The sequence below is a fragment of the Peromyscus californicus genome, unplaced genomic scaffold (genome assembly GCF_007827085.1).
Source record: "Peromyscus californicus insignis strain IS unplaced genomic scaffold, ASM782708v3 Scaffold_3__1_contigs__length_106647218, whole genome shotgun sequence".
Lineage (NCBI taxonomy): Eukaryota > Metazoa > Chordata > Mammalia > Rodentia > Cricetidae > Peromyscus > Peromyscus californicus.
Window position 1 is genome coordinate 616759 of NW_026294551.1, and position 16945 is coordinate 633703.

At 42.1% G+C, this 16945-nt stretch overlaps 1 protein-coding gene across 3 annotated transcripts in view; it reads right to left on the reverse strand.

The window, feature by feature from the left end:
• Tbcd (tubulin folding cofactor D) overlaps nucleotides 1-16891 on the reverse strand; it is a 176134-nt gene extending 159243 nt beyond the window's left edge. For all 3 annotated transcript variants that reach the window (XM_052756745.1, XM_052756744.1, XM_052756743.1), the window contains exons 1-6: nucleotides 15382-16891; nucleotides 13994-14044; nucleotides 7961-8058; nucleotides 6239-6340; nucleotides 5339-5485; nucleotides 4898-4953 (exon numbers count right to left, since the gene is read on the reverse strand). In XM_052756745.1, the coding sequence (XP_052612705.1) occupies nucleotides 4898-4953; nucleotides 5339-5485; nucleotides 6239-6340; nucleotides 7961-8058; nucleotides 13994-14044; nucleotides 15382-15592 (665 nt within the window). In that variant the 5' untranslated portion in view covers nucleotides 15593-16891. The remainder of the gene's footprint in view (nucleotides 1-4897; nucleotides 4954-5338; nucleotides 5486-6238; nucleotides 6341-7960; nucleotides 8059-13993; nucleotides 14045-15381) is intronic.
• Between the last annotated feature and the right edge of the window lie 54 nt (nucleotides 16892-16945).

Sequence of the window (16945 nt, forward strand, 5' to 3'; positions counted from 1 at the left end):
ATGGAGTAAAGCTTGGCATAAATCTACCACCATCAGTATGTTTAGTAATAAGAACAAGCAGTGAATACAGGGTAGACAATAAGGCTGGTGAAATGGCTCAGTAGATAAAAGTGTATACACACACACACACACACACACACACACACACACACACACACACACACGGAGTAAACAATTAAATGTAATATTTTCATTAAGTGTATTTTTTTTAATTTTTAAACAAACAATAGTTTTCATTTAACAAAGTTAACAAACATTTGCAAAGTCTCACCCAGCTGGCAAATACTAAACAGGGAGCTTTCAATTTACTTAACTTTTGCAGTGACTATATTTCAAACCCCTAAAAAAAAAAAAAAAAAAAAACTCATGCCACTTATTCAGGAATGATCATGTTAATCTTGGTAACCAAACAGGAAGAAGGCCATCTAACATGTCCAGCAATAATAATATAGTCACATCTATGTTAGGAAAAGATAGATTCCACGAGCACTCGGGTACAGAAACTCAGCCAAACAGAACATGTGGTCACCAGACATGCACCAGAATACAAGCTATACCTCCCAAAGCAAGAGAGAAGACACAGTCTTCAAAATGTATGAATTCCTTTTGTTATGGTTTGAATCCTAAATATCCTGAAAGATAATTCAATCAAAGCTGCTTGTTGGCTGATGGGGCTTTTCAGAAGTGACTGTCTGGATTATGAAGGCTCTAAACTCAACAGAGACTAATCCACTAATGGGATGGTTTTATTGATAGTACATGCTGGCCTAGTTGGAGGAAATACATCATTTAGGATATTCCCTGAGAGAGTTGTATTTTATCCCTGATCAGTCTGTCTGTATGTCCATCTCTCTTTACTACCCAGATACCATGTGGTCAGCAACTCTGCCCTAATCTCTCTGCTATGTTCTGACACAGCACAAGCCCAAAGTGTCTTTTCCTACATCACAGAGGTAGATCAAGACTAAAACGGACTTACCATGGACTAAAGACCATAAAACTATGAGCCGAAATAAGCCTTTTCCTCCTTTGACTTTTCTCAGGTATTTTTCCACAGCAATGAAAGGTGAAGTAACATTTTTATAAAGTTGTCATCTTTTCAGATCTTGATAAAGGAGAAAGTAGTCCTGGGGAGATTTTCCCTCCCATGTGAGGAGGCCCTAAGAAAGAGGCCTTAGCTGGGCACAGTGGCACATACCTTTAATCTCAGCCTGATTCTACATAGTGAGTTCCAAGATAGCCAGAGCTACACAGTAAGACTGTCTCAAAAACAAAACAAAACAAAAGAGGCCTTGCCAGTTCCAGGGGACTAAAGTGTTCCTCCCCTCTCTTGCCTTCTCGGATCCATACCTCATTACTGGGTCATGCTTTCTAAGATGACATCCAAGGTTGTCAACTGCCGAAAAAAAGGTCTCTTCCCACTTTACAGAGGTGAACAACATTTGAGGTGCCAATCATTATCTAGTCAAAACAACAAGACCTTACAACCAACTTCCAATTTTCACCAATTCAGGAGGAAAAATGCTGAAATTTCTAACTTATGTAACCATAAACATATTTAAAATACAAATCATTAGGAATCCTAACATCTCTCAGAAGTCATATGTTGCTAAATAAAAACCCCAGTACCAACTGTCAGGTGTGGTACATATGCCTTTAAACAGCACTTAGAGAAATAGTTCTCAACCTTCCTAACACTGCGACCCTTTAATACAGTTCCTCATGTTGTGGTAATTCCAACCATAAAATTATTTTCATTGCTACTTCATAACTGTAATTTTGCTTGTGAATTATAATGTAAATATCTGATATTCGAGATATCTGATATGCAACCCCTATTTAAGGGTCATTCAACACCCAACCACTGATTTAGAGGGAGCCAGATCTCTGAGTTTAAGGCCAGCCTGGTCTACACAGCAAGTTCCTGGACAACCCAATACCAAGTGTGGGATACCTCCCCTTGAGTTGTTGGTCAGAGGTATCCCAGAGACCCTAAAAACAATACAGGCCATTTTCATTGGTCTTGGTTGCCCACCAAAACTTTCATGGTAGGTCTTATTATCGAAGATACCACACACAATGGTCACAAGACATGAAGAAATTAAGATGGTATTGACCAAGAAGTTTCTTCACTGCTGGCTAGCTTCTATAGTACTAGAAGTTACTATGTAGGTGGCTGAGGATTGATGGGAGAATCACCAACAATCTTACCCAGCCTTGAACCCTGTAAACTCTAACACTGACAGAATAGCAAGATATGCCCAGAGGTACAATAGTGACATGAATTAGTACAATCAACTGCTCTCTGATCAGATTTAAGGCCCAATCCACAAGAGAAAAACACATGCCTGGTACTGTAAATCTAGCCAAGAACTCATGGCTGGGAAGTTCACAGGACCCAGGATGAACCTACTATTTTCCTGCTAAACGTACGTATTATCAAACTGTCCTCTAAACTCATCTCTCTCTACCTAGAGATTAGCACAGCTCTCAGACCTCACCAGAGAAGTTTCTTTGTGCAGTGGATGGTGGTTAATACAGAAACTCACAACTGATCAAAGTAGAGAAAACAAGTGTCAACGGAGTGCTCAGTCACAGATGGAATCTCTGTATCACACACACACCACAAACTCACTCACACCAATGTGTCTTCCAGACACAACAGGACCACTGCGCTCATGAACTCACAGTAGCTATTTAGCTGCTTGCACACAACCTGCACAAATCAAGCCAGTCAACATGATACCATGATGGGGGAAGGGGCTCGTGAGTACCAACATCCAACTGAGGAGCTATAGACAGTTGATTGCTTCTGGAAGAGGAAAAAAAAAATCAATCCTCTTTAAGGGTGTGGACCCTGGAAGGCTGACCACACTCCAGTGGACTACCCCATTCTCATGAATATTCAGGTAACATTGGGGGATTTTGGTGTTAGTTTTTAAAAAAAGGATACCAAGTGTGGGAGGGTAGGTTTTGTGTATCAATTTCCTCCCAAATAAAACCATATATCTCAAGACACAGGATGTTGGGGCTGGAGAGATGGCTCGGAGGTTAAGGGCATTGGCTGCTCTTCAAAGAACCTATGATTCCATTCCCAGAACCACATACATGAGGGATCACAACCATATGTAATTTTAATTCCATAGAATTCAACACCTTCTTCTGACCTCCACAAGCAATGCACACACAGTACAAAGACACAGATGCCTGCAAAACATCTATACACATAAAATAAACCTTTTTTAAGAAAAAGTTAAATCTAAAACAACAACAACAAAAAAAGGCACAGAATGTTAAAAAGGAAGAAAAACAAGATGTTCTAAAGAAAGGTGAATACTCCATCCTATATAATGCTCCTTAAGCTCAGTAAGACCTGAAACTGACTAGATTCATTTAGGCCCTCCCTCTCTAAGCATATATAAGCAGCAAGGACTACTGAGAGACATTCTTAGACAAGCAAACTGCCTGGAAGAAGCAGAGACCAGGAGAACTACCTGGAAAAGCTTGGGTCAACTGAGCTACCTAGCAAAGACAGTTTCCAACTTGTTAAACTGCCTACAGATTATTCAATGTGCTCCAAGTTTCCTGAGCTGGCAACTATGCTGGAGTGGGCTTTGGTGATGAAGCTGTCTTGAGTTGTTTCTGTTCCTATAAGTAACCCTTCACCCATATTCCTGTAAATAATCACAATAAAACTCACTAGCTGACCAAGCTGGACATTGGTGGCATCCATACTTTGATCTGTCATTATAAATTTCCTATCTGAGGCTGAGTAGACACTTGTTCAGGTCTTCCCAGGAACAGTGTCACAGAACAGTAGGAAGGAATGGATGAATCTGAGAAAAGTTAGGGACAGGAATAGGGAATAAATATGATCAAAAACCATTATATGAAATTCTCCAAGAACAGTATTTTTTAATGTTTTTTAATTTTTATTTCTTTTTTATGGTGTTTTGCCTGCATGTATGTCTGTGTGAGGGTGTCAAGTCCTCTGGAACTGGAGTTACACACAACTGTGAGCCACCATGTGAGTGCTGGGAATTGAACCCAAATCCTCTGGAAGAACAGCGAGTGCTCTTAACCACTGAGCCATCTCACCAGCCCCAAGAATAATATGTTAAAAAAAATCCTAACATTCTCAAATTTCACAAAACAAGTTCACTCAGACTGGCATGTATGTCTGAGACAACCCAAGCAGGCTATGTTGATCACCTCAGCTCATCAGAGAAACCATCTCCTACTTGCATTTTTAACTACACAGGACATTTGCAAGGGGTTTTGTTTTCTTTTTTGTTTTTGTTTTTGTTTTTTGTCAGAACCCAAGGTTTTACCCAGTGAACTACACTATAACCCTGTCTGAGGATTTCATTCCCAAACCATATCCATGTATGTCCATGATCTCTACAAATCCCAATATAAACTGCTCCTGAGATGACTCTAAAAAGCTCACAGCTGCTGCCACCTAGGGGGAGCACCACAATACAGAAAGGAATCCCAGTTGCGCTTGTACTAAGTATATTTCTCTTCAAGGGCCTCTAAAGTATCCCTCTGAGTCCCAAACCAGCACCAGGCAGCCCCACAAATCACAAACTCATATCTAGGAATCCTACCAGCCCTAAACTGGTACCAGGTGACCCCTGTGAGTGCCACAAACTAGTGCCAGTCAACTCCATAAGCCCAAAGCAGCACAAAGGGTGGTCACTTCTCATTCAGATGTCTTCTATGACCAACCAGAGCTGCCTGTTCCCTCAGGGAGGGCAACAGGATCTATGCAGTATAAAAACCTGGAAGAGACTTCATCTGAGAATAGACACACACAAAGCATGTAACAGTGTATGAGATAGACAGGCTTAGAGTTTACCAGGCACAACCGCCCTGCACAGCTGACAAGACTTACTTGGACACAAGCACAGCAGCTGCATCTCGTGCCTTGTCGCTGACCACCAAATAGGACTGCAAGAATTTGACAAATTTCGATTTAGTATTCTTTTATTTTCTAGATTTCCTACAATTATGTAGTATTTATACAATATTCAAAATTATATGTAAAATGAAGTTTCCCTAACCATTGCCCCTAAAGCCCTTTATATATCACCATTATGTTTAACAAATATTTGTATTATCTATAAAGAAATGAGATCTGCTAAAATAATTTATCTAATCTCTACATAACTTATCACAATTTCATAGTAAGCTAAGATATCACTGATAGCAGTAATGTCAGTCAAGCAAATGTAAATACATACACCAAAAGTTTATCTAACTAAACTCATTTCAAGACAACTAAACACAAACAAGTACACACTTAACTGTTAAAGGTCTGTATGATCATAGTTACCTCTGCTATTTGCAGAATACGGTCCATTATGGGTATTCGTGTTTCTCCAGGTTGAGTGGGGAGGTTCCCATCAAGGCGTGAAAAATCAAAAGGGATCAAGCAGGTCACAGAGAGCCACAATAAAAGCATGTAGCGTGTTTCCCATGTCTAAGGAATTAAATCACAGTCAGAATGATTCCCGTATAGAAGACAAAGCTGCTGGGTATGATGGTGCACACCCTGAATCCCAGCACTCGGGAGGCAAGGAAGGTGGACTGCTCTGAGTTCCAGGTCGGCCTGATTCAATAAGTTCCAGGCCAGCCAGGGCTACAGAGTAAGACCTGATCTCAAAAAAAAAAAAAAAACCAAAAACGGAAAAGCCACCAGGCACCACCAGGCATTCTGCCTCCATTCAGGAGGCTCAGTCATGAGGATCTCAAGTTCAAACCCAGCCCATACCACACTGTAAGTTCTAGGTTAGTCTGGACTACATAACAAGAACTTATAATAATAATCCCAAATAATAATTAAAGAGCGAGAGAACAAAATCCAACCACACTCCACTGACCATTATATTGGCCTTCCCACCAACCCAATGCCTACCACAGGCCCATAGACACCATCAACCCCACACTCACTATAAGTACAACTCTGTGCTGTGCCTTTAAGTCTTCCTAGGGCACCATGGACCTGTGGTGGTCTTAAAGACCTGGCACAGTCACACTGAGTTAAAAAGCATACTCTTTGCTTTTCAAAGGATATGTTCTAAGAGAGAACAACTTAAAGCCAACATGTGTAGAAGCTAAAGAAGAATCAGAAGGAATTTTTTTAAAACAGTCTAAGATAAAAACCAAAGAAAGTTGGAAAATAAGAGTTGTCAGTGACAGTGGAGCCAGCAGGGAGGGCTTGGAAAGGACTCACCTCATGGTCTTTAGGATTCTGACCTGTGAACATATCTAACACAGGCTGAACATCAGCTACTTCATGAGGAAATAGACGCAGAAATACTTTATATCCGCGAACCTGCCAAATATAGACATTAGAATATAAATACAGACTATACTCTATAATAGAAAACAGAAAGAGCAGCAAAGTTATCTTGATACTTTCATCAAAAACCACTGTCTATGTCCCCCAATGACTAAGGAGTCTCTGTCACACTGCAGTGACACAACTCAGCAAGACCAAAGAGACAAGAAAGCTATCTTTATTTTTATTTATTCATTAAATATGTTCTGCCCCAATATGGCTAACAAATCATACTGTGTGCATCAGAGATATAAGTACGTTACAAACTAAAAACTTCTGCTTCTACCCTGTTCGGAGATTACTCTCTGACATTTATGAAAACAAAGTCCCTATGCACCTCAAATGGCCCCACTAACACTTCTATAGAACATGTAGCATTATCTCAACAGCCAAATGCCTCACCTATGGTGATATTTTATTTGTACTGAAATGTGATTTTTATTTGTATGTTAATAAATAAAGTTGCCTGGGGGTCAGAACTAATAGCAAGCCATAGCAGAAGTCTGGCAGTGGTAGCACATGCCCTTAATCCTGATCACATGACAGGCAGATCTCTGTGTGTTCAAGGATACCACCAGCATGGAGACACATGCCTTTAATCTCAATACCAACCATAAAAGACCTGGAGGTCTGTATAGATGGGCAGTGACAAGGAGGTCATGTGGTTGAGTTTACAACCAATGAGAAGGCAGAATAGAAAGTCAATAAAAAGGACAAACACACAGGAAGTAGGTCTCTTGCAGAGAGGTAGGATAGCAGCGGCAGTGAAGGGTAAGGTTTTTAATCTCAGCTCTTAGCTATTGCTCTGACCTCTTGGATTTTAACTCTGTATTTGGCTCTGTGTTTCTCATTTAACAAGACCGTTACATCTACATCTGGTGCCCAACGTTCGTGGTACGTACGCCGCCACCCCCCCCACCAGACCTGAGCTGTACACATAGCTGCCACAACCACTCTAACACTTCTAAAGAACATGCAGCATTATCTCAACAGCCAAATGCCTCACCCTGCTACACAGTAAAAATGCTAGGACATATTCCCTGAGACTCACAAACTTCACATAGAAATGACTCCAAGTCACTCCCACATCTCTAAGTCTGGGGCCAGCACATGGGCATCACTGGAGAACTTGCAGAGAAAGCAGATCGCCAGCCCCAGACCTTCTTCCTCAGAGCTGTAGCCTAAGTAAGACTCCCCAGTAAATTCATCCCCATACTATAGCTTATGAGGCACTTCTATTGCTGGGTGTGGTGGAGCACACCTTTAATCCAAGGACTCAGGAGGCAGAGGCAGGTGGATCTCTGTGAGTTTGAGGCCAGCCTAGTCTACACAGTGAGTTCTATGACAGCCAGGGCTACACAGTGAGATCCTGTCCAGGGGAAGAGGGAGAGGAAACACTTCTATTTCCATCAAGCTTTTCTGCTTTTTCCTTATTCTAACTAAAGGACCTCAAGATCACTAAGTCCCAAGACCCAACACATACCAAAAAGAAAATGAAAACCCACAACTTGTGTTGAAGAACCATGCTCCCCAAGAAATAATACTTAAGAAGCTAACTTCTAGAGCAATTACATGAGAAAATCTGTCTACTCTAGAGTGCTGCACAAATGTTACCTTGGTGATGATATAAAGAAATTTAAAAGCCAGATGCACAAGGGCAGGCAGAGATTTCTCATCCTGCACTAGGTCCAACAACGAGTTCATCATCCACTCTAGGGAAAAACAGATATGAAATACTTACCATAAGTTAAACATCAACAGGGAAATGAAAATGGTCTTATTTAGGACATAAAAATGCATCAGTATTAGTAAGCCTATTTAACCAAGTATCAACACAACAAAGAAGTACATGTTCATATCAGCCATTGGTGAAAGAATGGTACCCACCTTAACACTCACTCCCATTTTTAAAATACAGGGGAAATATCTAAAATTGGTATCTGACACCATGTTTTACAGACGACACCTGTTAAAATTGCTCTGATTTACCAACAGGCTAGGTTGAACAAATGCAGTAAGACAGAAAAAAAGAGGAAAATGAGGGTCATGCAGGGCACAGACTTCTCCTGTCTGTACAGAGGCTATGTTGAGAACCCACTACAAGGAGAGGTTAAAGCAAGGCAGGGCACATCAAGAAGGAGAAAGGAGTCTAACAGGCTGTTAGCTGACAGTCATGTAATATAAGAGCTCCAGCCATACTCCACTGACCATCCTACTGGCCTCCCTACCAATCCAATGACAAAATAGACCCATACACATCAACCACATCCTCAGCACAAGCAAGACTGTGGGCTGTGTCCTGTAAGTCTTCCTAGGGCACCATAGATGTGAGGTGGTCTTGGAGACCTAGCACTGCCACCATGAGTGAAAAGGCACGCTCTTTGCTTTATAAAGGACATATTTTAAAGGATAAATACATAAAGATTATAGAGTTCCTCCCTTTTTATTTTTTTGTTCTATGTTTTGTGGGGTTTGTTGTTTTTTGGTTGTTTGGCTAGGTTTTGTTTGTTTATTTGTTTTATGAGACATGATCTCAACATGTAATGCTAGCTGGCCTAAAATTCCCTATGTAGATCACACTGTCCTTGAACTCACAGAGATCTGCCTGCCTCTGCCTCCCTAGTGCTCGGACTAACAGGGTGCACCACAATGCCCAGCCTCATTTTTTTTATTTCTTTAAAAAACATCTGAGTGTCATCTAGAGAAATGGCTCAGCAGTTAAGAGTACTTATTGCTCTTGCAGAAGACTAGAATTTGGTTCCCCTGTAACTCCAGCTCCAGGGTTTCAAGCCTCCCCAAGTACCTGTACATACCCACACATATATACACATAATTAAAAATAAAATCTTAAAAAAAAAAAAAATTGAGGGCCTGAAGAGATGACTCAGCAGTGAAGAGCACTAACTGCTGCTCTTCCAAAAGATCAGGGCTTGATTCCCAGCACCAACATGGTGACTTACACCATCTGTAACTCCAGCTCCAAGGTCTCCAATGCCTCTTCATACCACCATGGGTACTGTACATGTGCACATGTGGTGCACAGACACACTTGCAAGCAAAATTCCCATACACATAAAATAAAAATAAATCTTTTATTTAAAAATTAAATGTGGGCTGGAGAGATGGCTCAGCGGTTAAGAGCACTGGCTCTTCATCCAGAGGTCTTGAGTTCAATTCCCAGCAACCACAAGGTGGCTCACAACCATCTGTAATGAGATCTAGCGCCCTCTTCTGGCTGGCAGGCAGAACACTGTCTACATAATAAATTAAAAAAAAGAGAGAGAAATCCTGTCTTGAAAAGGAAAAAAAAAAAAAACAAGTAAACAAAAAATAAATCAAATAAATAAATAAATAATTATTAAATGTTTAAGGCAAAACTTGTAACAAATATGAAAGCAAGTTGTGTGACAAGGTAGCAAGGTACCACAAAAAAAACAGAAGGAAGAAATAAAAGCATCTTCTGAAAATTTCCCCACCATTATATTATTTGAGGGTAGATTGTAGTAAGTTCAGGGTATAAATGATAAATCCTGGAAAAAAGAAAAACAAAAACAAAAACTACTGAGCATATAGTGAAGATAAAATAAAATACCAAGCCAGTGACAGATGTCTTTTAATCCCAGCACTCGAAGGCAGAAGCAAATGGGTCTCTGTGAGTTTAAGGCCAGCCTGGTCTACATAACAAGTTCCAAACCAGCCAGGACTACATAGTGAGACCTTGTCTCAAAATAAATAAATAAACACCAAAAGGTATTAAATTAATACAAAATAAAGTAACAGAGTAAATAAAAAAGGAAGAAAGAACCCAAGAAGGAAATGGGATAAAGAGAAAGTAAGTCCCAACAGAGGTGATTAAACCTTGCCATGTTGTCAGCATTACTAAATGAAAATACCCTAATGGCTATTGAAAGATAAGGACTGGCAGGCTGAATCCAGACAAAAGGGAGACACACACAGTATTTACTATCAGGAGAGACTCAAGAACCAATAACATTACAAAACCTAGAGAACATTTCTAATTACAAAGATCAATTCATTGTGAAGACTAATTCAGTAAGTGATACAACAAATCCCAGAACATCAAAATAGAGCAAAAACCAAAAGCAGAAACAGGACCAAATACACAGAAAATCAGTAAGGATACTAACAGCACCACCATCCACCTTAGTCCACAGTATAAAAGACACTCTTTTCAAATATAATGGAAGATTCAACAAAGCAGACTATGGGCTGTGTCATAGTCTTAGTAAAAAAGATACAATTTGCACCTAACAAATGCAGAGTGGGGTAAGACTACTTCCCACTGAAACCAGAGAGGCTGACTAGAGGGGCTAAAGTATCGGGGATTCTCATTCATTACTGGTGAAGATGCATAATGACTCAGCTTCTATAGAATAGTGTGACATTTTACTACAACACACACTTACTATACAACCCAGAAATTCCACTCTTAAGATAGTCACCTAAGAGAAACAAAAATAAGTCTACCCAAAGATGGTACATACATGTTTAAAGCAGCATTACTCATAAGAGCCAAATTGGAATCTCATAAAAACATCTCCTCTATAGGAATCTGTGTGCTGAACAGAGCTCCCAGGAGCTCTGTTAGGTCTGGAGAGTGAAAAAACAATGGTGAAGTTCATCTACACTAATGAAAGGACTAGAAAATAGTAAAATAAATAGGTGTGATGCTAGATAAACTATACCATAAAGCAATTAACAAAAACAAATGATACAGGGAAAAAGTATATACAGGGACAAATGAAACAGAATAGAAAGTCTAGGACCCAAAGCTAGTATATATGAGTACTGAATATAGACTTAAAATAGTATTTCAGGGCTGGAGAGCTGGCTCAATGGTTGAGAGTGCTTGCTGCTCTCACAGAGGACCAAGTTTGGTTCCCAGAACCCACGTTGGATAGCTAACGGCTGCCTGTAAGCCCAAGAACTGACACATGTACATACACAGAAATAAAAATTATATTAAAAAATTGTATTTCAAACAGGAGGAAAGGCTAGATGACTCAGTTAATAAGCCTTGCATAATCAGTCAAAAAGAGTTAGATTCTGGGCTTACTACCAAAGATCAAACACAAGAAAGAGACTGAGCGTGGTAGCAGAGGTCTACAATCTTAGCACTAGGCTGAAGCAGGAAGATCTTAAGTTCAAAGCCAGCCTAGATTATACAATGAAACCCTATCTCAGAAACAAAAACCAAACCATAACATACAAAAAAAAAAAAAAAAAAAGAAAGAAAGAAAGAAAAGAAGGAAGGAAGAAAGATATGAAGGATTGATCTGATAACATTCAAACTCAAATATATTCAACCTCAATGAATAACACATTACACAAAATGAAGTCACAAAATGTGCCCCACACAGGAAAGGATTAGCATAAACAAGCATCTTCTTCTTCTAAAAGGGACCTATTTCTATTTCTCAGAAGATAATGAACAATAAAAGTCATTAAGAACTGGATGGTGCCGGGTGGTGGTGGTGCATCCTTTAATTAAAGCACTTGGAGGGCAGAGGCAAGTAGATTTCTGAGTTCAAGGCCAGCCTGTTTTACAGAGCGAGTCCCAGGACATCCAGGGCTACAGAGAGAAACCCTGTCTGAAAAAACAAACAAACAAAAAAGCATTGATGGCACACAGTAAGCATCACACTCTGGGCTCCACAGCAATAAGGGCAGAGCTACAGGTCCAAAGCTGTCACCTGAAAGGTCAAACAGCTCCTTTCACCTGTTCCATGGGGACAACTAGGATTTCAAAACTGTGAGATGAGGCCCAGAACACCCACTATTCTGATACCCTCAGCATAGCCAACCCTTCAGCTTGACATCAACCACCTGCCTGCAACTGGTCCCCCCAAAGACCCATCTTCAAGAGGCTCAGGGGAGGAAGTGTTTAGATCCTGCCTGCATCTCACCAACTGTGTGGCCTGGAACAAGTTACTTAACCTCTCAGACTTGTGCTTCCATTTCCCCATTTGTATAGTGTAGCTTAGAAGTGACCTTCCATGAGGACTGTGAGGTTACTACAATGATTAAATCAGTTGGATCTCTCACACACACAAAGGAAAAAATAGAATAAGACCAAAAAAAAAAAAAAATTACCAAGAGTACTTGAAGCTAGCCAGGCTATACAACAAGACCCTATCTCCAAAAAAAAAAAAAAAAAAAACCCAAGCGGAAGTTGTGGTTCACATCTGCAATTCCAGTACTTGGGAGTTTGAGGATAGAGACCTACCATGAATTTAAGGCCAGCCAGGGCTACATTGCAAGACTGTCTCAAAACAGAAGAAAAGATCCAAACAAGAATATAATTAACATGAAAACAGGTTCAAATATAATGAAAACAATGAAAAGCCAACAAAAATCACTCTCTGTTGCTAAAATTCCTTCTTAGGGGTAGATGTAAGCAACATCTACTTCTCTAAGATCTCAAGAGCAAATCAAGGTACTAGTCCATCAAAGTTCACTCTAGGGAACCCATGAGCATATATTGGGCCTCTTTGCAGAACATGGGTGAGGGGTTACTTACTGGAACGCAGGTGCCTCCCAAAAAGTCTTTACCCAGAAGAGATGATGACTTTCCCATAGCCACATAGATGGGAGCCTCCCTCCCCTGGTCTTGCCTGGCCTATATACTCTAGGGCCTAGAGTAGACGTGTATATATATATATATATATATATATATATATATATATATATATATATAGAGAGAGAGAGAGAGAGAGAGAGAGAGAGAGAGAGAGAACAGTATATAATATATAGAGAATATATATTATATATATTATAGAGAACAATGGTTCTTAACCTTCCTAATGCTGTGACCCTTTAATAGAGTTCCTTATGTTGCAGTGACTCCCAACCATAAAATTATTTCATTGCTACTTCATAACTGTAATTTTACTGTTACGAATCACAATATAAATATCTGATATTCGGGGTATCTGATATGTGACCCCTATGGGGGTCAAGACCCACAGGTTGCGAACCTAGCGTCTAGGCCCTCCCCACAGCCACCTACAATTAGCGCAATGCTGCATACAACAGGGGGTAGAGAGCCAGGGTACTCAGATAAGGGTCTACAGATCTTGCCTCCATATGAGGGAATGTAAAAAGTCAACAAGCCCGGCTGGGATAATCTTTTGCAAGTGTACACAGCTGAACTCCACAGATGTTATCTCAGAGGACAGCCTTGTACAACACTCTCCTTATACTAAAGACATGAGACCAAGCCTGAGTGTCTCTATCTGTAAAATGGAGATGACACAAGACCTCATCAACTGCTGTGTAGGTAAAATGGAACTTTTGTAAAGCACATGATCCTGCATGACAGTTACCACGAACAGAACAGCTGTTCACATAACAAACTAAACACACATAAGGAGAAAAGATGTGTTCTTTAAATAGCAACAAGCAGTAAGTAACTTAGACACATCTGCACACAATCTAGATTGACAGCTGAACTTCCAGCTATTCATTATCACAGGTCCATAAAACCAAAGGGCAGACAAAAGACACAGCTCTAGGGACACTTCATCTGACACCTTCTGCTGGCAGCACAGAGATGCCAGCAGTACACACAAGGCCTTCATGGTGATCTGATATTGAACTATCAAAATCACCAGCTTCTATGCTTACCAAGGTGTGGGTCCAGGAGGTGAGGCTGCTCCTGGTATTTGTCCATAATTACTAAAAGGAAAATAACATGAAAATCAAATCAGTTGGCCTTATAAACTCTCTTATTGCCTCTGAGTAACTCTCATGAGACAGCTCCCCTTTTCCTAGCCTTTGTAACTCCCAGGGACACACCTGACCTCTTCTTGTTGACAGATGCCCAACACTGCCAGGAGACCACACCTTCCTCTTGAATCCTCTTCTCACACCTTTTGACACCTTAACTGGTTTTCTTTCCGATTCTTTCTTCACTCTCCACAACTCCACCTCCCCTTGTTAGCCCTCCCACCACCCCGAAGCATAGTGCTCTCTCATTCCAACAGTCTTCAAACCAATGACTGCACAACCTCCCTAACCCTGGCCAACTGCCTTCCACCCCTAATAGCAACTAAATCTGCTTCTACCCAATCCAGTGATTTCTCTGCCTCTGCAATTCTCACCTGCAACTTCAGACTCCCTCCACTAAGTCCACCACCCTGTCTTTCCCTAAAACTTCAAACCAAGACAGACATCGTGGAGAGAATTTTCTTAGCTAAGGAATCCACAAAGACGAGTTTGCTCAAGTACAAAACTTTAATTATCGAAGGGCTCATTTGGACACTGCCCTAGTTTGCTTTCTGTTCCTGTGACAAAACTGACCAAAACCAACTTGAAAAAGGGATTATTTGGCTTACACAGCCAATCATTGATGGGAATTAAGGAATTAATTTAAGCAGTAGAAGCAGAAACCATGGGAGTGTTGCTCGTTTACTTGATCCCAGGCTCAAATTCAGTTATCTTTCTTATCCAGCCCAGATCCACAGGCCCGGGTATGGTACAGCCCACAATGGGCTGGGCCCTCCTTCATCTGCATAGACATGCCTACAAGCCAATCTAATGGCAGCAATTATTTGAGATTTCTTCCGACGTACGTTCAGGTTTGTGGCAAGTTGACAAAAACTATGACAGAAACTATGACAGATAGTATCCATTATAAACGACTGTAAAGGCCCACCTAAACGTGGAGAATTTAGAACCACCAAAAGAACCTAATGGCACTGTCCACTCTCTTGCACTGCCTGAAGCCGAGGTCCTAGTTAAACCGGGCGCTCTGAGGTGGAAGAGCCAACGGCCTCATAGCGGATCCCCATAGGAGCACACGCTCCAAGCCAGACCGCTCCTCTTCGCTTGCCACGAGCGCTCGTAGGTGGCAGGTTTTGTTCTCGGCAATTCTGCTCTTTCCCTCCCTATGCACAGAGAAGCCCCAAGTGTGCTTTGCTAGTTCCTGGACACCGCGGGGCAGGCTGGAGGTATGCCTCCCCAGGTCCCTTCCTCCCGACTGCAAGATAGCAAACTCGGGGCCCCGCCCGCACCGCGGAATCGCTCCTCCGCCACCTCCCGGGCCGCGCGCTCGCCGTGCACCCCAGGCAGGCTGCTGAGCAGCGCGCGGGTCTCCGCACTCTCGCTGAATGCTTCCAGGGCGGCGCCGCTGGAAAGCGCGTCATCCTCCACCTCCTCCTCGGCGGTGCTCGCAGCCGGCTCATCGCTCAGGACCATCCCGCCATGAGCTTCCATCAGAACCATACCGGCAACAGGGAAAGAAAGGAGGCGCCCCACGAGAGCCGCCAGCTCCGCCCCGAGACCTTCGACCCCCCACTACAGGGCGCGCCAGCCGACAAAACAGCTCGCGCGAAGTCGGCTCAGTGCGTAAACAACGTGTGTGGGAGTGGAGGGCGGTACCAGGATGACGAAGCTTCCAGTGTTCTAGGTTGGAGCCCGGCATGGGTGGGACCATAGAGAGTGTGGCTTGAGGAGTGGGCAGGTCTGAGCCTTACCGGGAGTTGGGCGAGAAATGGATTTGGGTGTTTGGAGGCGGGCTGGGGGTGGAGCGTCTGGACAAGGACTTTAAGGAAGGGACTGGATTTAAGATTTGGGCAGAACCGGGAAAGTATTGAGCTAGTGTGCACAGTGCAAGGAAGCTGAGTAGAAAGGGCCGGAGTGGAGGGGAGGTGTCTGGACACAGAGGAGGGGTGGGTTTTGAGTGTGGGGGTAAGAATGGAGTGACGATGTCTGAGCGCCTGCAGGAGTGAAGGTGTGACTTAAGCGTGTAGGTATAGGAGGCAATGGGGGTTGAGAGAGGGGTGTTGTTCCAGGGTGAAGGTTTTTGTGATGACCTCTTAAAAATCGGAACCCTACTAGCCACCCAAGGCAGCCCTGACAAGAGGTGTGGGCTGCACACTGCTGGCCCTGCGTTCACCAACAGAAGAGACCTCACTGGAAAGTGGGGTGCTGGAGCGATGAAGATAGCTTAGCAGGTAAAGTCTCCTGCACTAAGTCTCAGGACTTGAGTATGTAGCAGAACCACTAAGCACAACTATTATAAAACTCAGGATGTAGACAGCATCCACCAGCCATACTGAAAACAAAGATCTAATCCATCAAAATCCATAGTTCCAGGAAAGTCTCTAAATGTACTAACCTTGCTTTTTTGGCTTCTGTAGTCCCACTCTAGCTGTTCTTGTTAACTGAAATATGTCAACCCAGGATATGGTTTTTTGTGCTTAAAAACTCACCCTGAGAAAGACTCCATGCTATGCTGAGTTCCCAAACATCCACTGTAGGCTGGCTAATAAAGACTTTCTATTGGCTTAATCTATGTCAGAGCAGTCTTCTTGGATATGTTGTGGATACCCAACAAGTTTGGTTCCCACATAGTGGAAGAAGAGAACTACAGGGTGTAATCTAACCTATACACACAAAATAATATCTGAAAAATAGGAAAAAGTGGAGAGAGTTCAGTGGCGATTGCAACTGAACGAACAGAGCCGCGGGAGGGTGGCTCTTCCTTCTCAACCCAACTGTGGTACTTGGAGCTGCAGCTGCTGAGATGGGTACTTGCCAGGAACAGTGATGCTATGCTATGGTACTAGTATCAGA